Raw genomic sequence first — 27,245 nt, 5'->3', positions numbered from 1 at the left:
AAATTCCCCATATGCAACACTTAATTAGTCTCGGAACGACCAGTGTTTTACTTAAACAAAAGGGCTTTTGTAGTACGTCGACTTTTTTTTCTTTTACTGCACGAGCTCAGTTTAAAGCGCATTAAGATCTACACTAATGTCTCTTCTTGGGTATAAACAATGTTGTTATTGGAGAGGGCAGTCCGGATCCAGTTTTCACCGCCTACTCCGCTCCGGGTTTTCATTTTCTCCCGACATGTCGGTAAGATGGCTGTGTCTCGCGGAGCCTCGTGCTGGTTTGGTTGATTTCTAGCTCGCGCTCTCGTTCTGTAACAGAAGCCCCCCCCTCCAACACACACACACACTCACTTGTGTCGGCGAAATTCATTTCCCTGGCTCTGTATTTATATATTTTTTCTTTTCACGAAACTTTCCCCTCTCTGTTTTGAGTTTAAACGGAGTCGCGGTGGATTACCGGATACCGGTCCGGGCGGAGGGCAAAGGGGGGAATGAACCGGGACAGCGGGTACGTTGTTATAAGTATAATTGTATTTATATTCAATGGTTATTCGGAGTTTGATTGTGAGTGAGTCGCCGTGCTGAGAGCGAGGTAGAGAACGAGTGGGGGAGAGAGAGAGAGCGATATCATGGCCGCTCAGGTCGCTAGCGTCGCCACTCTCAACACTAGCCCGCCATCCGAACTCAAAAAGCCGGATCGGGACCCACAGGAGGAGTCGGTACCGGGAGAGAAACAGCATGAAAATAAGGAACCGGGACCTGACGGCGGATCTCCCGGCCAGAAGGAGCTGCAGGACGGGACCGATGCTGGAAATGCTGGGGGAGGAGGGGATCCTGACATGAAGAACGGCAACGGGAATTTGCCGAGGGTAAATAATAATAGCAGTAATCAGAATGATTCAGGCGGGCCCGAGGGGAATAACCATCCCGGAATGGGACACCACCACCCGGGCCCCTTTCCTCCACCTCCTTACGGTTACAACCAGCACTACAGCCGGGCCCCTTTTCATCAACATGGCGGACAACAAAGCCCTGGCATGGCAGCTGCATCGGGGCCGGGCATGATGGACCCGTACCCCCCTAATTCACACGAACACGGCTACCCCAACCATTATAACAACTACAGCCCTTTCCAGAACAGGACTTCTTATCAGGGCCAAGGATACGGGGCCATGAATTCCCCGCGTAACAACCAGCCTCCGGCAGCTGGGGGGCAGCCAGGCAAGCAGCAGCCAGCAGGAGGAACCACCGCTATGGCTGCCTCTTACAATAATCAGAGGTATAACGTGGGAAACCAACAACCTACGTCCACGCCAACTTTAAATCAGCTTTTGACATCCCCTAGCTCCGCCAGGAGCTACCCGAATTACCCCCAAGGAGACTATAACAATCAGGAAGGGGCCAGCAAGGGGCCAGGAGACATGGGCAGCAGTCAGTATGGTGGGGTCCATCCGGGTTGGCAACAAAGGGCCCACCATCAGCCTCCCATGAGCCCGGGAAACACTGGACAACCTCCCAACAGAAATCAGGTAAACTCCACTTACTGCACGGTCACAGCTCGACTGAGTTAAAGTCACCAAATAGCTCAGAAAAAGCACAGCAGAGTTGCATATTGCATTGGACCAGCCATTGTCTATGTAGCAAGAGCTCTAAAATGGCTGCCTCTCTCTTTCTCCCAATACCACCCCATGCAATAGTGTTTAGGCAGAGAAAGAAGCCACATATTCGGCTAGAAACAACTTCCCCGAGTTGTTGGTGTGTGTGTCCCCGCTGGGTACAGGGCAAGAGTTTGACTAAGTAGAGCAGGAGTTTGTCAGGAGAAAGTGTGTGTGTGTGTGTGTGTGTGTGTGCGTGCAGAGGGAGATAAGGCGATACGTCTTCGCTGTGCTTCTTCAGCCTCATTGTAGCTTTTAAGTGCCGTGTAACCTGTTTTTTTATTTCTGTGCGAATCCGCGGAGAAATAGCGCCTTTTTTCTTTCGGTGTTGTGCTCCGATTCAGTGCTATCAAAGTTGTGTCAATAGCTGTCACGGCGCAAAAAAAGAAAAAGAAGATGCAAATGACCCGCGATAGCCGTTAAGTAGCATTTGCATAACCATTAGGAAAAAGATCCCTCTTCTCGGTTAAAAAGAGCCGCTTGCACGGAGACGTGTCTCTCGGTCCGGCAAGTGGCAACAATTGCATCCGCTGTAAAGTGTTTACTCGGATCAAAGTGTGATTGTGGCCGCGATTGATTCATCTCGACGGAGGTGGGTTTTTTTCTCTCTCATTCATTTGGGGCTCGGTTCGGCTCCGTTTCGGCCGTTTCCTCGCGGCTCTGCTTCATGTGCCGGCTTGTAAACACGGCCCCGCTGGTTTGGAGTTGGCAAAGTGCAGATTGCCTTTTGCTTTGGGATTTGAATTATGGAGGTAAAAATCCTGCTGTCAGAGCCAGGAGACAGTTGGTCTTAGGTTGACATGCGAGCCGAGATCTGATTGGCTCCCCCATCCCTCTGCTCTCGGCCATTTATAATTGCATTTAATGGAGGGCTGCAGAAGAAAAAAAAATTGCCCCCCTTTATGCCCGGTTATGTGTTCCTCCACCGTGTCAAGGTAACCTAGCACCCGTGTATTTTTATCATAAAAAAAAAAAATTGAATTGAATCTTATATCTTTTTATAATTTATTTTTGGTGTGTGCATAAATGCATCTGGATGTCCTCTCATATCAACCAGAAACCACACTATTTTATTTCATAATATTAACTGGCGGGTTGTATCTATTTAAAGCATTTTGAGAACACATTTTGTTCAGTTCCACCCACTGCAGTAATTTGCATGATGACTGTACTCGTGAAGAGCCACCGTTGTTTTTATATGTTTAAGTAAACCTTCACCTCACTCATATACTGAATCACATATTTATTGTCATTTTTAGCTGCTGACCTCAGAAATGCTCAAGTTTGTTATCCCCCCCACCCCCCTTCTCTTTGCTGTTGGGTACACTGTGTGCACTGCTCATTCAAGTTGGCTGACTCTGGTACAGCAGATAGAGTAGGTGTGGCCATGGAGCCTCATTGTACAACTGTGTTCTCCACTGTTTCCAGATCAGGAGTTGAGGAGACTTGCCTGCTCCAATGTCTTGTGGCCATGTGAGAGGGTTGGACTGGCTACAGTTGTGTTTACAAGCAACCAAGGTGTCAGCAGTGTCACAGCAATTTTTTTTTTCTTCAGCAGGTTACAGTAGCTTAATTTGCTTCCACATGCTGAGAGCGTTACCATGTCAACAGTGCTCACCTACATTTCTCTCTCTCTCTCTCTCTCTCGCTCTGATAAACAGCCACATGTGTAGTGTTTTTTCTACTTTTAAGTCATTGTCTATGTCATACGTGTCATAGGCAACATATGTTGAGTGTTTATCGCTACCTTTTACAGGAAAAGGACTATTTTGATCATCTAGATAGATACGACTACATTAAAAGGGACGCCGTTGTACACTGCATTGTCATAATGGGGAATGCAATTTATTTTGGGTGAAGAAACGTGTGTACCATTTTACTTTACTTAATGACACATTTTTCATGCATCCTCTCTAAATATGCAAATAATGTTTTGGCATTGGATGTTCCCGCAATTTTGGCAAATGTTGCTCGAGGTTTCAAAGATGATCAAACTATCATGGCAAAGGTTGTCACAATTATCATGGCCAAAGAATTATTGCGATTCAGCATATGATCCCGATAAATCCTAAAAAAATAGGCGTACAACTATTACATTTCATTAAAACATAGTCATCACTTAACTGTACGTTTAGGAAACGCATATTATTTTTATTGCATTACAGGACATGTTTTTCTTTAGCGAATATCCTTTTCAGTGAACAATCATAAATCATAAACCCTACCTGCATAAATATAGGATGCATACATTTATAAATAGAAACAGTGTGTCAGTCTGCTTTTTTTTCCTCCACCATTTTTGTGAGCTACACCGCTTTTTCACGATTATCCCGATAATGGAAATTCCCCGCAATTGACACGTACGTTTTATTTGTCCCGATCCAAAGTAAAATCCCACATCGTCCCATAGTCGTGCTGTGAGATGGTGGACATACATCGCTTTGCTATGTTTTTTCCAGCAAAAGAGAAGTCGTCAAGGACAGACTGTTCATCTCGAAGTGACACCAGCTCGTGTTGCTTTTAAACTTTATGGTGCAAGCTAGTCACACATGTTGATGTGCTGCTTCACAACCCAGTAAACTGCGAAGCTGCACAACGCGTTCTATATGCCAGCAAAGGGATTAGGTTCAACATGTTTTCACCCAAATGTTCAGATATTCTGCGACTTGACGTGAGTGGCTGTAAACTGCAGAATCATATTCAATAAGGATGAGCGATTTGAAAAAAAAAAAAAATACATTTTCCCAAAAGGGATAAGAAATGTCATGTCTTGTTCTGTAGTACTGCCGTTTTGACGAATGCTTTTTACATTTTTTTTATTTGTCACCTCCTGTCTGCAGAGAAGTGTCCATACTCCGCTTTAATTTTGGTAAACCGGGTAAATTGACAGCATCTTAGTTGGTGAAGCGTTTTCTCAGCCAAAGCTCCTTTTTAGGCCATCATCACCGACACATTTTCTTTTAAAGCCAAGCTTCAAAAATCTATTTCCCTGCTGTGAAGTGGATTTTATTCTTTTCTTTTTACATCACTTCAGTCAATATTACCTATGATGCACTTCTTTGAGACCACAGTTCAAGGCATGTTTTTTGTGACACTGCTGAGATGACCATGGGTAGGTCTGGCCATTTATATTTGTATTATAGTAATATTGTTACGAGACTAGATATTGTCTTAGTAGAGTATACATTTTGTAATGTGACACACGTGTTGTCATTTCCTGGTTTTAAAAAACGCATTACAATTATGTAATTTTCAGACTGTTCTAGCTGTTGTATTATTTACCATCACCCAATTTGTCATTATATCCACATTACTGATGATTATCAAATGTCTCATAGTGTAAATATTTATTGAAAGCACCAATGGTCAACCCTAAAAATATCGACTGAGTTGTATTTGTTAAAAATGATTGTGATATATAATTTTCTACCTATTGCACAGTCCTAAACACAGGGGCTATGGTCTTATTTATTATCACTAATTTACTTATTTTAATCACATTTAATTTAATTAATGGTTTTGAGTTAATAAATGCTCATCATTTGTTATTGCTTATTAGTATTTCTAAGTTGCACATATATTATTAGTTTGTTTCATTTCTTAACTGAGCTCTGGATGTGGACCAACATTCATCTCATTGAAAACATTGCATAACAGTCTTAATCTTTATTTCTGGTTAAATGGCGGACATATTTATTTTTTCCCTTTATTTAATTTCCTATCTTTGCTGGAACGTCTAAGCGTTGTAGAGAGTAGCATGCAAATAACTCTGCAGTCCCCTTCCCTGAATTTATGGGTATAGCGCTCGCTGTATGTGACGGATTGTTAGTGACAGCCCGGTATTCCCATTAAAGCACACATGCATAAGTTGAGGCAAAAACAGTGTTAGCGTAGTTCGTAGTAGGCTTTGTCTCCTTGAAGCCATTTTCTCTCATTTAGCAAAAAAACGGACGTCTCACAACTAAAACTTTTTTACAACTAGATTACCATGCCGTCTTTTCGCTGTGCAAGTAGAAGAAGAGTGCATGGGAAGGTCATTGAACATCTTGGTTGTTAAGCACACTTAAAGGTGGGAATAACTGTATTTTTGCATTGAATCGGGATGAATTTGAATCCCTCACAAACCAGGGCTTTCGCCAGTGTTCAGTCTTGTGTCAGTGGTGCAGGCCCAGAGAATACATTACTTTAAATGGATATGATCCCGGACATGGTAGCTGGAGGACGGGACCATGCATGGACAGATGGATGAAGTGAAAAGTTTCCACACTGTTTGTCTTGTGTGTTTGATGTTTGACTGAATACGTTGGCGAGATTTTCACAGACTACCTATGATTAAGTGCTGCTGGCTATATTTGAGAAGAGTTTATTTAAATGCTTCAACTCGCCAGTCATTAACAGCAGCGCGATTGGTGTTTTTAATTGGTGGAAATATCGCCAGTGATGATTCGATGGATGGTTTTTATGGAGCCATTCGCCTGCCTGGGGCCACCTGCTGAAGATGAATTAACGGGGTAATTGAGTGATGGGCCATATTACGGTGTTTTATTATGCCTTGCACACAAACAAATACTCTGACGTAGATTGTAGTGGGGTTGTTTTGGATGGTATACCGCCAGGTGTTTCCTCCGCCGAACACATGGGAGTGAGCCAGTAGGGATGCCCCCTCAGCTCTGCAAGGCTGACTTCCCAAATTGAGTTTGAATTAAATCATAATCGAAGACTCATATTTCTTTGAGAAAGTCCCACAGTTAAAAACATAATGGAAAAACACCAAACCCAGGGTGTTAAAGTGGCGGCTGCTAATAGACGCACAGCTCCGCAGCTGATGTACTAGGGAAGCCCCACTGCCAATTGGAAAGTAGCATACAAATAAACTGTTTCATGAGGGCTTCACTGTGTCAAAAAACTGAAGTAATGAAGATGGAATATGTTTAACCGAGCAAACACCTTGCCTGTCTCCACATTGTTATTCAAAAGTACAATTAATTAAAGCATTATGCTCCTATTTCACACTATGTTTGTCATTTTGAAGATGTACTGGAATTTTTATTTCAGATCACACTGGGAATTTGTATACTGTAGGCAAAGTCCTTCTCCCATCATAAAGTCATCACAAAGGCAAAAGGTGTTCAAGGATTAACAGAAAATAAAGGGTTAACCAGGGCGGCCACCAATTATTTTTTTCAGGTTTGATTTATCTAGCAATTATTTTCACAATTATTTGGTCAGAAATGTCTAAAAGCAAACACACTTTCTCACAATCCCAATTTTTTAAAGCCCAACATAAAGTCTTTGAATGTCTTGGTCCACCGACTAACAGTCCAAAGATATTTAGTTTACTATCACACAGGTAAATTATCACATTTAAGAAACTGGAATTAAAGATTCAACAAGTGATTGGTTATTATTTATTTATATATATATATATATAAATAAATAAATAAATATAATTATATCGGTTGACCAATAAATTAACCGAGTAATCATTCCAGCCCTGCTTTAAGCTTCTTACATATGTTGATTTGATGCTTTTCCATGTCATATATGATGATAATTCAATGATAAATGAATCTGCAACTGTTGATAGTTTAGTAATAGATTCACTCTTTAACTAATTAATTGTTGAGTTATTGTGAAAGCATGCATGCTAAATATTTCTTGGTTCCACATCGTCCAATGTGAGAATTCGCTGTTTCTGTTTTATATCAAGTTGTGGAGATGACCCCTTTTCTTTCAATATTGTCATTCAACAAACGAAAATTAAATACAAATTCTGCAGAGCAGGCCTAATCAATAATGAATACAATCTTAAAATTGCAGCCCTAGTTAGTTATTAGTAAAGTTAGCCATTATGAAAAAATGCCACCAAATTATATTTGAAAAAAAGCTTAATATATAATTCTTATTTTGATCTATCATTTAAAGATAGATACGGCTTGCGTCACTGGACGGTACAGCGTCAACCTGTACACTGTAACGAGAGAGCGACACACTCTTCTTTGATAGCTGGCGCTGCTACTTTCTGAATTGCTCCTACTCGGTTAAAACACAACACGCGTTTCCAAGAGAACATACGCAACAACTTCCATCTACTGTTTCTCTGTTTTTTGGGGGGTGGTGGCGGCGCGCAGAAGAGGAAGCCTGACCGTTCAAAAAGGAAGTTCACTCTCAACTCTTTAGTCTGCACTGCTGAGTAATGATTCTCCACAGGCCACATGGACAGCATGCTGCCTCCCGGCAACTGTGTGTGCGTGTGTGCGTGTGTGCGTATGAGGGAGAAACGGTGTCAGTGATACCCAGGGGAGGGAGGAGGGGGGTTGGGTGTTTTTGTGAATGATCTTCGTCTGCCCCTGACAGCTGTGTGTATTTGTGTATAAAGTGCAGCAGTTACTTGGTAGTCGTTGCGTGTGTGTGTGTGTGTGTGTGTGTGTGTGTGTGTGTGTACGTGTGTACGTGTCTGCCTCAGAAGCCCCTCTGACCTGCTCCACGTGTCACCAGCAACCCGTCCTTCTTTTGTAACATCGCCCCTTTTCATCCTGCTGACAGCAACAGACAGCGACTAGGTTTACAGGCACACTAATATTCTATTGAGTTAATGTTATTGTTCCGAATTTGATAAGGGTCACGTAAATTGCACTGTGCATTATGGAGTGTAGTATTTTTCGACTAACACGTGAGATATGACGTTGTCATTACATGCATTCTTTGGATACGTATACAGTATTAAAAATATGCCTCAAGTGAGTTTTTTCCAGGATTTTTTTTTTACGTTAATCGGAGTATGCATTTCTGCACGTAAACGAGAATATTGGTGGAATATTCATTTTTCATTAGCCATCGAAACAGCTTAGTAGGACCGTTGTCTTTTTTGGAATATGTAGGAAAAACTATATTTTTGCGCACGTCAGCGTTGCATTTTCCAACCCAAGAGTTTAACTGTTTTTCCCTCTGTGGCATCATTCACGAGACCCCTTAATTATTCCTATGGATATTTGTTACAAAGCACATCAGAAGAAAATGACCGAGCAAGAAGCTGGCCGCCATGCAAATGCTGATAAATGGGGCCGAATGCCGAATTTATTGACTTCCACAAACTATAGCAAGTTACTGTATTCAGACAATATTTGGTTGGTCCTCGGTGGACGAATGTCAAACTTTGGCTATTGCATCAGGGCACGCTGGTATGTAAAGGTAATTCATTTCTTTTGACATTTACCTTCTAAAATGCTCCAGATTAGCATAGTAATATCTGTCTCCGAGCCTGTGTGGGACTACAGACTTAATTTACATGACGTATGGTGTGTGTGTGTTTGTTGTTATGAAATAAAGTGGTTAACCTTTAAATTGGTGCAGTTGTTGATAGTACAGGGTCGAGAATGATGCTACCTCCCAGCTCCCATACAGCTCTCACCTTTGCTCTGTGCGGGGGAGGGGAGCTGAAGACACAAACACACACATACATATATATATATATATATATATATATATATATATATATATATATATATATATATATATATATCATAAATACAAATTATGATTGTTTAAGTTGTTTTAGGATGCATTAATGCAAATCCCATTCCAGCGCAAGTGTATATTAATGTGAACTGTATCACAGCTTGAGTAATACGTTGACAGGAAAGTAATTGGCAACTATTTTGGTAATTCCTACATTTTTAAAACATTCTTCTATAAAAATGCGAAAATTCACTGGTTCTCATATTGGAATATTTTCTGTTAATTGGTCAATGATAAACTAAATATCATTGGGTTTTGGACTGTTGGAACAAAACAATGTGTCCATTTTGTTTTTTTGAGAATATTTTTGAGACGCATCGACCGATCTATGAAGTGACAAACTGATGGAACGATGAATCGAAGATGACAATAATCACTTGCGGCCCGTGACTTGTTCAATCAACAGAGAATCAATATGTCAGGATATTTTTTACTTTATAAGCAAAAATGTCCCCCAAGACACAACTGGTCAAACAAGACAGTTGAACTTGTCACCATACTATAATAGGTTATTGACCAATGATTAAAGAAGATACAAGGTACGCTAATCAATAAGGAATATAATCCTTAACTGTGGCCAAAATTTCATTTGGGTTTTGGTATCAAACTGGTTAGGGGCACTTTTTTAAAACTATTTTCTGAGACATTAAAAACACAATAAAGGCTGACAATGATTAGTTGATTTAAAACTACAAAACTATTTGACTAGCTGGAGTCTGACTTGGAAAAATGTACAGTCCAAAATGAACTTTTCAGATAAAAGTTTAAGTGCCGGTGCTTATTTTTAACTGACCTAAATAATTAATGCTCATTTTTCATAGAATTAGGCCAATGTTTACAAGTATAAATGCCACCTCTCTCTGTGGTGCAGTGTACCAGGTTAGCAGCCTGATTGATACCATTGTGTTGTTTTGATTTGGTCGGCTCATGGTTAAAAAAAGAGAGGAAAAAGAACAACCAGTGGTCACAGGGACAAAGCTACAGCAAAACGGTATTTATGCACCAAAGACACATTTGAACAGTTGTTCGCCGCCTGTCCGATGCTCACTATGGACTCTCGCCGCGATACTTGAAAGTGTGGCGGATAAAAAGCAACGTGGTCGTCTTCTCAAACTGAAGAAAGAGTGCAAATGAACAAACCCCAACGATCTCTCCAGCTCAGTTCAGTCCACCGCTGACTGCACCGCCGTGATGCGCACATTTATTATTCAATTTAAATAACTAGTCTGTGACTCAGATTATGACCAAGCATGTTTTCCTGTGTGTGTTTGTTTGTGTGTGCAGAGCAGTGTGTCTGACGTCAGTGTTAGAGTTTTGACTCTAACCATGAGGCACGCAGTGACCCAGCCAGGTCCTTAACTAGCTTCGCCTCATTCAGTAGCCAGGGTATTTTTGGCATAGTAGTTAGTGACACACTTATTGTAATGGGTCGTCCAGGGTGCCAATGGTCAGCTTGAATAAGCATCCTTCCCGGCAGCGCGGGCTGAGCCTCGGCAACGCGATGTAACGGATCACTGTATGCCGCCCCCCCCCCCCCCCACCCCCCATCCATTGTGGCCTTTAATAAGCCACGGTGCTGTTTATTATGGGATGGCAGCTGACCGTAACTGTAAACACTCATTGTGAAGGTAAATGCGTTTCAACAATTAGCTGTGGAGCATCACAGTGGAAATGGATATTCAGTACAAGGCAGAGTAACTTGAGTTGAAGAATTGGTACGCGACATACGATTAAGTCGAATACAGAAACCAGTCCTTCATTCATGTTTCATTCAACTCATTTTGTTGTTAATACTGAATTTAAAAAAAAGGGTTTTCGTTTAAAAAACATTAATTAATGTTCAAAAAACATTAATTAATGTTCAAAAAACATTAAGACAAAACCCTTGTCTTCCTTCTACCAAATAGTCGAAAACGGGCCACATTTTGATACTATTACCGTAGATGTAAAGGATCAACACAAAGCCCGAGTTCTTCTAGAAAAAGGTTTCCCCCCCCCACTCTAAAATAGTGATTATTTATCGCCTTCTTAACGGTGTAGAAGATAAACCCTTCCAGTCTGCAGGTGATGATACGTCACTCTTGAGTTTACCATTATTCCACTGCTTAACGAGGAACATCTGGTGTGTCTTCTCCCGCTTCCCACCACAATGTGTGTCCATACCCACTGGCCCCACTCTCAGCCCCTATCAGTCCAAACACCCCTTCGCCTCGTCTCACTCCTGGGAATCAGCCACTGTCACCTGGAAATATGAGTTAGGCCTGACAGGTTGACAGCCGGCAGCCAGAGCGGATGTTCCCTCTCTCGTACCGCCAACCTGAACATCACACTGACAGGTCAGGCAGCAGCAGACGGCCCTCTTTTTTTATCTATCTATCTATCTCTCTATCTCTCTATCTCTCTATCTCTCTCTCTCTCTCTCTCTCTCTCTCTCTCTATATCTCTCTCTCTATATCTCTATATCTCTATATCTCTTTATCTATATCTATATCTCTCTCTCTATATCTCTCTCTCTCTCTATATCTATATCTCTCTCTCTATATCTCTCTCTCTCTCTATCTATATATATCTCTCTATATCTATATCTCTCTCTATATATCTATCTCTCTCTATATCTATATCTCTCTCTCTCTATATATATATATATATATATATATATATATATATATATATATCTCTCTATATATCTATCTCTCTCTATATATATATATCTATATCTCTCTCTCTCTATATATCTATCTATCTCTCTCTATATATATATATCTATATCTCTCTCTCTCTATATATATCTATATCTCTCTCTATATATCTATATCTATCTCTCTCTCTCTCTCTCTCTCTCTCTCTCTCTCTCTCTCTCTATATATATATATATATATATATATATATATATATATATATATATATATATCTCGGGCAATAACTGGATGGTCTCTGGCAAGTTGCACTGATTTAGAGAGATTTTTCTTATTTTCACAAAACACTGGGCTTGTCAATCCTGGATTCCAGTTAACACCTTGCAGTGTTGTTGTTATTCATCAGTAAATGTTCATTCTACTACTAATCGCCAACGTCAAATGGGTACGAATCAATTTAGGAATTTTTTGTTGTAATTTTTAACTAAAATACATATACTGATCTAAAATAGAATCAGGTATTTATTTTAACTTGCAATGTTACGTCACTGCATGCCCTTTGAAAATGAATACACAATACAATATAGTGTTTTTTTTAATTTGTATAATTTATTTGGGCCAATACTGGCTCTGTTAGCTGGATCGGGTACCCGTGATAATGAGGTCGAACTATTTATTCAATTCTATGACTGAGTCATATTATGTGTGCGTGTGCTATGTCAGGCTGCATAGCAGAGGGAGGTAACAACAAACAGAGAGAGAGAGGGCGGTCAAAATAAAAAACAGCCAAGGTCAAGATATTCTGACATTTGGCCCCCTGGCACGGGTCAAATCTGTACACGGTGTGAGTATGAAAGTTCATTCCTCACCTTGGAAACGGTAGTTGGGCAAAGAGGTCGTTTTTAAGGGAGAACTTTCACTGTAGCTCTCAATATTCCTCAGAGGGTTGAGTTTGCTCCAGTTTATTTTTTTTGTCAAACTACACTGCTTTCCAACTGAATCAAAGTTTTTTTGGAGACGTTGGTATCCGTTTCTGCTTGGATGATTGCTGGAATGTCGGTGAGAAAGGAAAGCTATAAAAAGAATCCACTTGTCCTTAAAGGTTTTCTACAATTCCTCTGCCTTTTTTGGCTGCTTGTTGTTGGGAACAAGGTGCTCAGAAAATGCAAAGAACCATTTTGGCAGGATTGTTTTCCATCTGTAAATCTTGCAGATGCAGAGTAGTGTTGTGTTTTTTTTAAAAGACGATTTTGTCATCCAAGTGTGTGAGTTACCTTCTCCCGCTCCTCCCTGAACATCTTTTGAATTATTTGGAACAGCTGGGCGAACATCTGGGTGAGTAGGGTGCTGCTTCCTCTGCTCAGTGTGGATGATGGCACCAGCAGGCGGAGGATGCCCCCCCCCCCCCCCCGCCTGCCCAACCAAGGCCCTCCTTGCTTTTATCCAGAGTCATGCAGCGGTCGGCTGAAAGTTGTAACTTCTCTGATTTGAAGCAGTGGGAAGGCAGATTAATTGCTTAATTGAGAATATTTTGTCCCCCCCATAGCGTCTTGGCTTTTTGCTTACGCAAGCTCTGATCTCTTGTACTGTACTCTCGTACAGATCTTTGCCCAGAAGCACCAGTTTGGCCACTTATAGCTGGATACTTGAGCTTTCTTTAAAAGCACATTTTATCAAGTAGTCTATGGATTGTTTTATGTCTGTGAACAGTAGGAGTACCTACTGGGACTCCGCTGTGTGATTTGCTCTGTGCATTTTTATGTGGTTATTCATGAAAAGGGGAAATGCTCACTCAATGTGCAATATGAATTGCTAAAGTAATAGGAATTGGTCATTAGTTATGACAAAGTTGGTGAAGACCAACTTCGTCATAACTAATGACCAAGCCTGTCAGTGCTGAAGTGTAAAATTCACGGGTGGCAGTTGATCATTTTTGCACACAGTTCCCTTAAGTGCTGGTAACGAATCAATACTAGTGCTGCTATAATACCTTAGTTCTGTTATCAAAACAACACATTTTTAAATGTCTGTTCCCACATAACAGCCATGGAGGAACCCTGGCTTAATCGAATGCAATCGAAAAAATTGTTTTCGATTGAAGTCCGAAACCATCTGATCTAAGAATTTTAAGAAGAGCTCCAGGACAGTTGACCATACATTTTGCATTTCGATGACAAAGTAATCGATATAGTTGTTTTTAAAGCAAAGATGCAACATGTTTGAGAAGATTTAGTCGACCATTTCCTGTCTGAAAGTTTCAAACTGTTCAGATCTCACGAGACAATGAAGGTGAATACTCAGCCCGAGTGCTTGTTTTCTCTGAAGATCATCTACCGCTACTTTGGGGTTTAAAGTGACCCTACTTTTTAAGTCTCGTAGACGTGCATGCTTGTTAACAGGACTCTTCGCACAGCTGGGGAAACGTTAGCGGAGAAAGTGGCTGAGGAACACCGCCGCTTGTCCATATCTCAACCCTTGAGTTGACACTGGCGGTTAAGTGTAGGACATCCTGTCCCCCTCTTACATGTGATGTGTGCGACTCCGCCACCATGCGAGGGCGGCCTCCGTCGGCGTGTGTTAGCGCGGGTGTGTTGCGTGTCAAAGGGCTTTAACGCAGAACAATGGTGTGTGCGCCGAGCCGAGGCCATGTGGCCGTGTGGCGGATTAAATTAGCAGCAGTTGTTTATCGTTCGTCCCCCGTTCTCCCCCCCCAGTCCATCTGCTCCGCTCGGCCCCGTATACTCCAGTTCTGCTCTCAGGCGCTGCTCCAGCCCCCCCCACCCCTTCACCAAACCCTTTACAAATCCCTATCCCGATGTCACACTCACACACACACCCAAACACAGTTTTGAATAGTTGCAATATCCACCAGCAGCCCAGTCATGACACAATATACTCCGTTCAACCTCTTCTGCCAAGAGTGCTCTGGCTTTCCTCTATGCAGATTAGCCATGTGCTAATTGTGGTTATTTATTTATTTATTTTGATGGAGAAGAGGGAAGGGGAAAAAAAGGGGGCGGGGAAGAGTTTGCTCCAGAAATTGATTAGATGACTGAGCAGAAAAAAGAGAGAGAGTGCAGAGATGTGAGTGGCCAACCGGTGTGCATATCTGAGACCAAAAGTCGACAAAAGCAAATCTTAATTTTAGTTAAAGGTTGGTTATCCATGAATTGATTCCCCTGAAAGGTTTTCAATAGAAGTGGATGAGTGGCTCTAACAATCTTTGCTGAAATGTGTTACTTAATTAAAATTCTTTAAAGGAGTTTTTAATTTTCTTAATTTTTTCATGTGTGGGGACAGGAAAGACGTGGGCTCAAAACACAGTATTGGATATTTTGTAAAGTGTAAATGTTTTGTTCACTTTTGATTTGTGTGTGTCAGGAAATCTCCCTACACATATCAACAGACTTTTTTGTCACATTTATTGTATAATAACACAATAAATAATATTCATGTTCTTGAAATATTTATTTTATGATTTAGGGCAGTTTAGTCTTGATGACAAACAATACTGCAACGTTTACATTTTTCCAATATATATTGAGAAAAATGTACGAGTGGCTTTTTGATTTACGTAGGCTTATTTGTAAAAAGAAGGAAATATAGGACGTTGTTTGTTCCTTAGAAGTGTCGCTTTAATGTTGGGGCGGAAAAATTCAGTTTTGTGTGAGATGTTACTCTGGGAAAGATTGTTACTAAAAAGTTATAACGGACTGAATTGCTTTTTTTTTTAATGTATCAGAATCACTGGACTTTCTCAAAAAATCAAAAGTAGCTTGTTGTACCAAAGTACCATGTTGTGCCTATATTAGCACAACACATAACACGCTTTGGACTGTTGGATTACATACATGTAGAAGTTGAGATGTTGACATGATTTGTTTTTCACATTGGGAAAAACAAGTGAAACGAGTTACACGAAAACTACATTCTTACGCTGGTTTCCCGCTGCCGACAGTAGCCATCGGTAGCCGTAATGCTAACGATATATAAACAAGTAGATCGCTCTTCTTCAAATGAAAATCAACGGAAGGAAAATATGTAATCACCTCTCCGTTGGGCAGTATTTTTGGAAACCAAACAAACTGTGTCCCGTGTTGCTGGTGGCGTGGAGGAAAACTGAAAGCGGCGGCGACGAAAATACCACCTGGATGTCATTTTTGTTCAACCTTGTACGTGCAATATTGACTTTCATTATAGTTAAATTGGTTGTGAATTAACTCTTTCGCTCAGACTTGTGGGGGAATATATTCAGACATCCAAGGCCTCCACTTCGATACACAAGACGCTCGAGGTGGTTTGGTATGGTTACCCCCACACCCCCCACACCCAAACGCCTCGGCCAAAGCTAACTGGAGGATCTTGGAGGATGTGTAATAGTGTGTCAGATGTGAACAACGTAAGCAATGGGAGGAAAATGCTGGTAAACAGATCAATGAAGGCCTGAGCAGTAGACCTGCCACAGCTATATCCCAGCCTGCAGCGCACGGATGTGTTAACATGATCGAATAAAGTCAAGGAGTAAAAAAAAAAAAAAAAAAACCACAACAAAAAACACACGCATACAAAAAACAAGACCCCTCGTGCAGGTTTAACATCCTGGATTCCAGACCACACACTTTTATAGCTATTGCGACGTGTTATGAATGTTATTACACGATACTGAGCGTAATACAGGCCGGCAGGTTTATTGCCGAATTGTTGCAGCTATTGAGAAAAAGAGTTTAGTTATTTAGAATAGTAGTGGCTAAATTCTCTCCCCTCCCCCGCCCCCAAATCTGATCACCGTGTCCATCTTTTTAGTCGCTGTGAAGTGTGAAGTGAGACAAGTGGTTTGTTTTTGGGATCGTCAGCATGGATTCTCCACGTGGCTCGGGGGAGCTGGAAACCCTGATTGTAGTCGAGCTGTACTTTCCAGCTCCCCCGCCCCCCCACCGGGCCGAGGCCTGAGCTGTCGGGCTTTCTTAATGGATAAGCGGGTACACAGGCTGGTGAAGAAATATCCTCACCGCTGGTTTAGTATCGACTGAAATCGGTGAGAAAAAAGGTTGATTGTTTTACGGCTCGGTCATCGGTGGGAGATTTTGTCCAAATGAGGAATAGATTTTTGCCTTTTTAGTGTTGCTGCTCTGTAGTTTCTTAGCACATTAGTCATTTTTCATGTGGATTGGAGGACGTAAGCGGGTGATTCAGGCCTCAATTGCACACTTTGCGGTTGACACGAGAGGCTCTGTCTAACTGCTTAAGCAGCTCATTGGGAAAGAGCTCCACCGTATCTCTACGCAGTGAGAAGTTGCGCCGGCTTTGTTTGTGGGAATGGGTCATTTTTTTTTATCGTTATTGCCATAGTTGGACAAATACACCTGTTTGAGATGGATTGGAAACCAGCAGCACGGTGGTGTCTGCTTCACCTGTCATCTTTAGGCTGAGCAGTGTGTTGTGCGGACACGCATGAAGGCAAGATGTCAGGTAGGGGGTGGGAAGGATGGTGTCCTTCCTTGCAGTCTGGGGTTAAAAGTGCATTAGAGGTCACAGGAGAGTGCCCACCGGGGCCTGTTACCTCTCCCCCCCACGGTGCAGTTGGTAATTACCCTAGGGAGCGGAGTAACCCCCAAACCCGCCCCTCCCTTGCCTTTCCTACACACACACACACACACACACACACACACACACACACACACACACACACACACACACACACTCCTGAACCTGGAGGAGCTCAGGAGAGTGTGGCCTGGGGAAGGCTAGAGGGAAAACCCGGAGTGGAATATGTTATCTTGGATAATGCCGGTTGACCGCCTTGACAGCCTGTTGATCCCCCCCCCACCCTCAACACCTACAGTCTCCCCCCCAACACACACACACATATACATATTTTCTCACGAGCACAACACTCTCCTGCTGAGCCACCCCCACCTGACCTCTCTCTCTCATTGCAGCACTGTCATTCATAGAGTGCCAAAGCCTGCTGCTTTATTAAAGCCCAGGAAGAGCAAGGCCTGGCCCAGGTTCAAACAGCAGTGCAGCTGGGACCTGTTACATTTTCGGCAGACTGCCCTCTCCGTCTCGCTGGCTATAAATAGCCCCGGTGGTTGTCTCCCTTAACCAAGGAAAAGAGGTTTTTGGGGGGGGCGGGAACACACACACGGATTAATAACCGTGGGAAGCAATGAAAGCTTTGTGTCTGCTGCCCGAGGTCAGCAGGCCAGGAGGTGTTGCTACTTCAAAGACCCCATTGTGGCGCGTACTTTCAGACGCCGCTGCGGTGGGTTTTGATGGGAACACACAGGCTGCCAGCGGTGTGATGAGTTGATGGCATCACATTGCGCCAACCAGGCAGACACCCACTCCCAGCCCTGGCTTGAATTTTGTATGTATTTATTTTTCTAGCGGCTGACCAGTACATTATAGTTCCATTTAAAAATAAAAAAAATAAAAATGTTGTTCTGTTTATTTTTTGTTACACTGGAGGGGTGTTCCACCAGGCTCATCTCTTATGTCCACACACGTGCACACACACAGCATTAGACACATAATGACCTTGGCTCCAGCTGTTGACAGGCGAGGCTACCTCATTATGAACCCGCCATGCTCTTGCCCTGCTATCCATTTCCCTCCCTGGCTCTCCAGCCAGATATTCTGTCTGGCCCAGTAACATTGCATGCCCGGACCGTGTGGATCTCCCCGAGTCCAAGCCGGGCCAAGGTCAGCCCCCACCACCACCACCACCACCACCACCACCCTGGCCTCCATCCTGACATGGCTCCAGCTGAGGGGTGGGCCAGCTCCAGCCACCGCAGACACTTCCACTTCCTTAAGCTTATTTTCATAGAAACCCTCCCCGACGTCTCCGCCGTAACAGTATCCACCCATTGGCACAATGATCTCCTGGGCAGGGAAATGCTCCTGGCGGATATAGTGGGCTCATTCATTCATCCATGGCCAATTTTTTCCCTTTCCAGTGGGAAACTACCGTTTTTTTTCCTTCTCCCGCTTCTCCTTTTTTGTTCCATATTTGCGGGATTATACCGTGACTGGTTTACGAGTTAAAGCTTCATTTGTGTTCATTGCTGAGTAAATGCCTTTTCAAGAAAATCCAATGAAAACTAAAGCTTCCAAAAAGATTGCCTTTCTCATGTTTTCCTGTCACATCACTGGAGTCTGAACAGTATAGGTTACATCATTACTGAGTTTTCTTTTCTTCAGCCCATTGAAACATTGCAAATTCTGTCTGTGTTCTTCAGCCTCCAAGCCCAATGGACCAGGTCGGAAAGATGCGCGGGCAGTCATATGGAGGAGGACCCAACCCCTACACCCAGCAACAGCAGCAGCAGCAGCAAGGGGCTCCCGCAGGTCCCGGACCCCAGCAGGGAGGCTCTTACCCCGGGCAGGGCTACGGACCCCCGGGCCCTCAGAGGTATCCTATGGCGATGCAGAACCGAACACCTGGCGCTATGGGCGGCATGCAGTACGGACAGCAGGTCAGTAACGATGCATTTAGATGACCGTCCTCGCGTTATCATTGTCACCTCGCACAACTTTCACTTTGACGCTGCAGATTGACGTTAAGAGTCGAAATACGTTGTGTGATGGACGACATTTCATAATTGGTGAAACTTATTAAATCACAGCGTAAAGCCAGTCTCTGAGATAAATGAGATGAACTTTTGAAAGCTATTTACCACGTCATTGTTTAGATAAGGAGTTCCTTTTTTTTGGCTAAATCTGTGACATTTATTGAAAAGAGTGTCTGTTCGTTTCCCAATCTTAAAGCTTGGGCAGGTAACATTAGAGAAAACGGTAAGAGTAAGCTAGATTTTAATGAAAAGAATTTTTGACCAACTAGTAAGTGACTACCTTGTGGTAATGAGTGTGACATTATAATTTGTCCAGCCCCCATCCTGTTCGTTATTGACATGGTGGCACCGTTTTAAGAAGAAACCAGCGTGGTGCTGCTGGGTTAGCTGAAAGAGTGATTGGCTTGCATTGCATCACAGGACTCAAGCTCCATTTCTGTTGATAGTAATAAGTCTAAACCAGGTGAAAAAATTAAAAGACCTCCTTCCTCAGGAGAGGACATTTAATGCGGCTGCTCTGGTACTTAGTCATGATCCAGGGCATGACTTGGAAGTCCGCAAGTTAATAAGTATTTTTATCTTCCTGTTAGTTGAGGTAGAATGTTTATTTAGTGGGTGACTTGCTGCTACAGGAATGGCGCAGATGGACGCTTACAGTAGATGAAGTGACGTAATTTAGCAAAGTCATCGAAAGTTGTGCACGGGGAAGTTTGCAGGCATCCCAAGCCGGTAAAGAGTACTCAAGATAAGGATATGTTGGTGTGTAATCTGATTATTATTATTTAGAGGCACATCGACACCGCTGTAACCGTTCCGTTATCTGTCAAAGAATTTGAAACTACAAGACGTTATAGCATAGATTGGAAACGGGGGGAACTTCTCACCTGGTTCTGTCCAGCATAATGTCTTCTGGCCAAGAAATGGTTCTCTTTTGACACACTTAAAAAAAAAAAAAAAAAACTTTTAGTATTTAGCAGACGGATATGAAAGCGGTATTGATCTTCACATCTTAACTATCCACTATCCAGCTTTATTAACTATTTTGCGGTCTCTCTAGTAGAGAGACGGTAGAGCACCTTAGATTTATTTAATTTATACATTTTATATTATTTATTAATTTCACAGGGACTGTGAACAGCTTCTTAGCTGTGAGCTAATTTACATCTGTAGTCCCTTAGCAGGAAGCAGAGAACATCTCTGAAACTCATCAGGAAGTGTTTGCGGTTACGTGGGGATGGGTACGTGCATGCGTTGATTTTTAGCCATGATTTCATCTTGAATTTAAATCAGCAAAGCTGCAGCACTTTTTCGATCTTGGTACCGAGCACAGTGCGGCACCCGGACGATGTCACACATGCAAGTTTTATCTCGTAGTTCCTGCTTGGAAAAATGCACGACAACGGTATTTCCTTAGCTTCACTACCGGCAGTGTTAAATTTAGCATTTCATTAAAGTAGGAGCCTGAAAATAGTAAACCCCTTTGTATTTTTCGATGGAGTATCGGTGTACTAATCGATAATTGATTCTTAATTGAATCGTGTCACCAAGAATCGGAATATAACCAGATCGCAGGGTTTCGAGTCATCAACATGATCCAAAACAACAAGGTTATTCGGAGAGCCTAACCAAGAATCAACTGAAGAAAAATCTCTTGGGAGCGAGCCATCACTCTTTCAGTCAGGTTTGTTTTTTTTCCGCTCAAAAGTGAAAACCCGTGTGCACGGGGGCACAGTGGGCAGCGCTTTCTGACGCCGTCGTCCAATTGAAAACGGAAAAAACATAGTTTGCCATCGCTACTTACTCTTACGCTATGAATTAGACCCTTGAACTCTCCCAGCCAGGCACACCGTCTTAACAGACAAATGCATGCAGGGAATCCCGTAGAGTGAAGCCTTTTCTTCCCCGTTCGCTGTCTGTGGTCTTGTGCCCATTGTGTAGTGTGATTATCTCATACTGGCCTGCCTGGTGTCTGACCGTGGACTCGATAAGTGCCCTGCAGAGAAGAAAACGGCTTCCCTCCTTTTGTCAGACAGATACACAGATACACAGCCACTCCACGTTGTTTTAAATGTGTGGCAATTCTTTCTTGTCTAGTATTTTCTTTGAATTCTTGAGTAGCTAACTCACACACACACACACACACACACACACACACACACACACACAGAACCAAAAAATAAAAATCCCCCCTCTTCTTTATTTTTTTTATTACTGTGTTTCTTCACAAGGTCAGTGCTTTCTCCTTCCATGCTCCTTGAGGGTAATGAAACAAAATCGCTGTACTGAAAGGCTTTCCACTTGCAGGATCGGGTAGAGTATGAATATTGAATGCCTCATATTGAAGTTCAAGGAGATGAAGTCAAAACTCAATTTTCATTTTCGCAGCGGTAATTTGAAGTGATACACGCCTGAATTCCAACACTTTGACTGATCAGGTTATAGCGAGGAACACACTCGCATCTTACAGACCGAACGGTTGTCTCTCGCTTTTAATCTTTGAGTAAGATGAAGAGATGCTCTGATTACTCCGCTGAGAATGAAAGGTAAAAGAGAAGTTACTTAGGATATTGGGTTATTTTTATGTATCTTTTTAAAAAAGGGTTAAAAAAGATGCCGTCAGGGGACAGACTGTATTCAGGTAGTGATTGGTATTCCACAGAGAGGCTCAGGGTAGTAAACCTCTGGTAAAAAGTGTTTATGTTTAGAGGCAATTCAACTGTGCTGGCTTATATTTACTTGTATATCTGTTCTCCCCCATTTTTGAAGGTGAGCTAGTTTTGATCTTGACCAATCTTTCTGTTTTCACATCTAGATGTCAGCTTATGGACAACAGGGGCCTGGTGGCTACAGCCAGCAGAGCCAGGGCTACTATGGTCAGCATGGCGCCCCCCCTCACCCTGGCCAGCAGCAACAGCAGCCTCCGTACTCTGGTCAACCCCAGGGCAGCTCTGGAGCTCCCTACCCCCAACAGGGCCACCCTGCGCAGCCTTCTGGCCAACATGGGCAGCCTGGACCCCCCTACCAACAATCCCAAGGTCCACACGGTCCTCCTCCAGGTCAGCCTCCCTATAGCCAGCCCCCACAGTCTCAGCCAGGACAACCTCCCTACGTTCCTCCCCAGCAGCAGCAGCAGCCTCAACAGCAGCAGGGACCGGGTCCCCAAACTCAGCAGGGCCCCCAGGGCCAGCCTGGCTATCAACAATCCCCTGGACCGGGGCAGCCACCACAGCAGCAAACCCCGCAGCCACAGCCGCAGCCTCAGCCTCAGCCGCAGCAAGGACCTCCACAGCAGCAGCAGCAGCAGCAACAACAACAACAACAGCAGCAGCAACAACAACAACAGCAACAACAACAACAACAACAGCAGCAGCAGCAGCAACAACAACAACAGCAACAACCAGGGGTTCCATCTCCTCAAGCCCAGCAACCTCCAGGGCACGGACAGCAGGGTCAACCGTCACCGTACTCCCAGACACCGCCACTGCAGCAGCCGCCACAACAGCAGCAGCAGTCACCATATCAGAGGTTCCCGCCTCCTCCACAGGTAGTGACACCACACACAACTCTGTTTTTGCACTGTAGCTTTAATGTGAAGTGTCGGGCCCATCTGTGTTTCCATTACTGTTTGCAGCAGGAGGTTCCTGAGCTGACACGCGCTCTTTATGTTTGCTGCACTTTATCACTGGCGTAAGATCCATCGGTGCCGTTACAATGTAAACCGCAAGCGGTCTGTGGCGGTTTAACAGAAAACACATTCCCGTCTCTACTTGTTTCATGCCCTTTTGTTTATATTTCAATTAGACAGTTAAACTAATTATGCACGTAGTTGTCCGTAACGTAACTGGTCCAAAACGGGTTTGAATATCTGGAATGCTTGTCAACTGAGCCGTAAGAACAGTAGGATTATATGGGAGAGGAGCTTTGCTGTTTATTTTAGGTTGTTGGTGGTAAAACATGAAAACAAAATGAAGATGAAGCCACTAGCGAGCTACCTAGGCAAATAGCTGTAAAGTAAGCAATGTCTTCTCCCTTGCCGTGTCTCTCCTATGGTGACACAGACATGCTACACAGGACGTATTCAAATCGCAGTATTGCTGTACTTTGCAAAGAGCCAATGAGCAGTGAATGCTCTTTGCTTTGGGGATCTGTTTTGTCATGTTTTCGAAAGCCATTGTTTTATCTACTTCTTGTCCCCGTAATCAGGAACTCTCCCAGGATTCCTTTAGCTCCCAGTCCAGCGCTCCTCCTTCCAACCAGCCCATGGCTTCCAACAAGAGCAGTCAAGAAGACAGCATGCAGGGCCGGCCATCCAGTCTGCCGGTGAGATCTCTTCACCTAACTTCTGACTTGTAGCTCATTGTAGCTCATTGTAGCTCATTGTAGCTGGGTTTCATGGTCCACCGTCCTCCATGGGCACCAACCACCGTCATGGGCTGCCTTGTTAATATGTGCTTTATGGTGTTCAGACAAAGTCCAAAAATCCCTCTAATATATTACAACCAGTCAATCAGCCATGGCCAGAAAAGACAATAATTGCAATAATAGCTTTTCTTTTTTTTTTTATATTGAAGGTGAGCACCAGACTTAAAGTTGGGGTAGGCTGTTTTTTATTGTGTTATTAGATGTACAGTGTATATAGAAATAAAACTATATATATATATATATATATATATATATATATATATATATATATATATATATATATATATATAGTTTTTATCCTACAGTTTTCCAATGTCTGTCCTAATCCACTCCCATCAGTACCCAAAAACTGCAGACTTTTATGTGTCTGGACCCGTTTGTGTCAAGATTTTGACAACCAGCATTTTACCCTCGAAAAGCAGATGCAAGGTACCACTGTTAACTCTAGAACAGCTTTTAGACTAGTTCTCATTCATTTTCAAATTTGCACAAGATATATCATAAAAATGTATGAAACAACCTTTATTACAACTTCCCTTTACATGAGAATTATTAAAAAAAGAATCTGCTTCAAATGCATTTGTATCTGCTATACAACTACTTACTCAATGAGCAGAGTTTTTTTGGAACTGCATAGCCCAACAAACGTTTTTGTAATAAGTTATTTAATAATGATAATCAAGGGCTATCTTCAACCTCTTGTATTTTTCATACAGAATACAACGGTCTTGTGTTTCCATTGGACACACTAGGGCAGAACATGGACGGACCTCTTTACAAAACACAAATTGGCCTCTTTGGCCTACTTCTTAGTGAGATGCATGAACAAAATAAAAGATAAGCATCACTGCCCTGTTGCAGCTCTCTTCCATCCAGTCAGTGGCTTCTTCTTCAAACCGCAGCGGAATATGCTTAATGCACAACACAACATTTAGCCAGTGCAAAAAATATGCGACACAACATCGGCCACTGCCATCAGTGAATGTCATCTTATTTGTCATCAAGGCAAACATCGAAAATACACAGTTCATTGGGTGGCGGAGGGGAGGGGATCTCACACTTCAAGTCTGATTCCTGGTGTCACAAAAGGAAAGAGGAATACATTACCCAATTAATATCTCAAAACTGTTGCTCAATAACGACATCAGCTGGCACCTGGATTGGTTCTGTCATGCAGCAAACATCACCCTGCAGCAGTAAGATTAACAGCAGTTAAACCAAAGTGAAGAAGAAAAAACATTGAAATGTCAGGTAAAAACGTGATTATTGCTGCTGTTCAGTTGATTTACTACCAAACGCCACCTATTTACAGCAATGTGATGGACTTTTGAAGAGCTATAACTACAGTGGGTATTGCATGCTTTACTAGTGAACGGTGAACATTCAGTACCTTTGACACCGGTGGATTCCCAGCTTTGTTTACTGTTTCTCTTGCCATGCCTGCTGAATCACTGACGTTGGTCCGAGCATACAATTCCAACTCAACCTAAAATACTGTAAACACTTTAAAATCAATTGGCATATACTATTCACAGTAATAACTTCAATTTGGACCCCTTCTCTGCTGCCTCTGACTTCAGCATACAAACAACAAGCTGATGCCAAGAGTGAGTAAAGCGTGTTCAAGCAGTGCAGGGTTCTCCTGACTTGAAAAAAAAACATTTCTGCCAGGAAAGGGATTGTTGGAAGTGAAGTAAATCTGCCGTCTGATTGCCCTCTGGCTAAGATAAAGGTGAGAGAACCCCCTTCCCCTCGCCGACTCTCACCCCCCCTCCCCCCCCCCCCCCCCCCCCCCCCCCGTCCTTCCTGTTAAAGAGGTGTCTCGCTATAACACGTTGCAGTTTCCATGGCAGTGTTTATAGGTCAGACTTCGCAGCTAACCTCATTCTGGGCCTCAGGGAAGGAGAGTGAGAAATGAGATCATTAATGAGAGAGAATGAAAGTGAGAGAGCTGAGTCGGAGGGGGGGGGGGGGGGGGGGGGGGGGGGGGGAAGAGAGATGCGGGATTGAGGGAGTGCAAGCAAATAACTTCAAATAGTGTGAGTGATTGGTTGGAGTGGGAGATTTTGAGAGGGAGGGAGGGATGAGAGGCAGCGCTGTCTATGCCAGTAGGGGATGCCCTCAGGATGTGTTTCCCTCCTCATTTATTTATTTCTCTTATTTATTTATACATCTCTCTGTGGGCTCAGCCATTGGCCGAGCAGGCACTCAGTCCAGGGCTATTTTTATTTATTTCCCTCAGACTTCTCGGGGATTCCCTATTGGAGTCACGTGATTGGCTGTGAGATTAATCTGGCTAAGGTCGAGATGAACCAATCTCCTCCTCCTTCCCTCAGCACCCCCGTGGAGTGCACATGACACTGTGTTGAGATTAGACCATGCTAGCTGCGAGTGTAACCCTGACAGCCGGTGTCAAAACAGCTGAATCGACTCCTACAGGTGTTCCGAGCAGATATGCATCAGGAGCATCTGTTGTGCCTGGAAATTAAGCTGTTTTGATAGCCCGACTTGCACCGCACAAAATGTAGGAAACATGTTTCCAATAGCCTGAGATGTTGCTCTTTGCCAGTTGAGAAGAGGATCCATGGCTATGAAAGCTTCATTAAGCCGTAATCCTGTGAAATATCTTGTCATCGCACACTGAATTAGTAGCAGGGCTCGTTGTCTGAACCCGTCACTTTTTGTGGCACCAAAGACTGTCAAGCATCATAAGTTGCCATCAAATGTGTGGCTCCATCACTTACCCTACACTGACAGCATACACAAATTCATATTTTGTCTGTACTCTGTGAAAACTTTATTACGATATGAATCTTAAAGACAAAACTGAAGCAACTCTCCACTCAATACACACAACTCTGAGAGGGAAACGTAGAGATAAACTTGTAAATCCCAAGTGTCTCCATTTGGTAAGATGGAAGTGTGTCTGCTCCGTGGTGGATGTCGAACTTTTTAATTTAGGTGCACCTGCACACAACCCGGGTGCACCAAAACAAAATGTTCACCGGGCCCTTTGTTGCTGCAGTAAAGCGTTTTAAGTGTCACATTTAGTAAAGAATCATGTTTTCTAAACTAGCTGACAGGTTGTGCGCGACAAATCTACAGGTTTAATTTGACGGAGTAAAGGCGTTTATTTTGTAAGCACCTGCAGCGATTTGTAGAGGCACGTTTGTTTTAATCTGCCTCCGAACACGTTTGAATCCTGATCCAACGGCGGCTTGAGAGGTAGGCGCCATTCAGCTACTTTAGTAGCTTTCGCACAGAAGCAGCCAGACATCGCCTCATCCACAGCACAGATGGGTCTGTTGGAGCCAGGTGCTTAAAACCCAGCGTCTGTTAGGCCGCCGTTGAGGTGGGAATAAGGAGTACAGGAGGCTCAGCGCATGCTGGAAGGCGCAGGTAGGAAAGCAACAGTCAGCTTCAGAAAAGGGCTGTGGATA

General features: G+C 43.1%; 1 protein-coding gene across 2 annotated transcripts in view; it reads left to right on the top strand.

Moving 5' to 3' along the window:
* Positions 1-236: 236 nt before the first annotated feature.
* Positions 237-27,245, top strand: part of arid1ab (AT rich interactive domain 1Ab (SWI-like)) — a 50,799-nt gene continuing 23,790 nt past the window's right edge. The window contains exons 1-4 of one of the 2 annotated variants that reach the window (XM_034544459.1): positions 237-505; positions 19,051-19,287; positions 22,196-22,927; positions 23,587-23,703. In XM_034544459.1, the coding sequence (XP_034400350.1) occupies positions 19,063-19,287; positions 22,196-22,927; positions 23,587-23,703 (1,074 nt within the window). In that variant the 5' untranslated portion in view covers positions 237-505; positions 19,051-19,062. Of the gene's footprint in view, positions 506-626; positions 1,527-19,050; positions 19,288-22,195; positions 22,928-23,586; positions 23,704-27,245 lie in introns of those variants that run through there. The other variant, XM_034544458.1, reaches the window with a different exon arrangement.

The sequence above is a fragment of the Cyclopterus lumpus genome, chromosome 11 (genome assembly GCF_009769545.1).
Source record: "Cyclopterus lumpus isolate fCycLum1 chromosome 11, fCycLum1.pri, whole genome shotgun sequence".
NCBI classification, from domain to species: Eukaryota; Metazoa; Chordata; class Actinopteri; order Perciformes; family Cyclopteridae; genus Cyclopterus; species Cyclopterus lumpus.
Note: the sequence above shows the minus strand (reverse complement) of the source record. Positions and strands in the feature narration are given on the sequence as shown.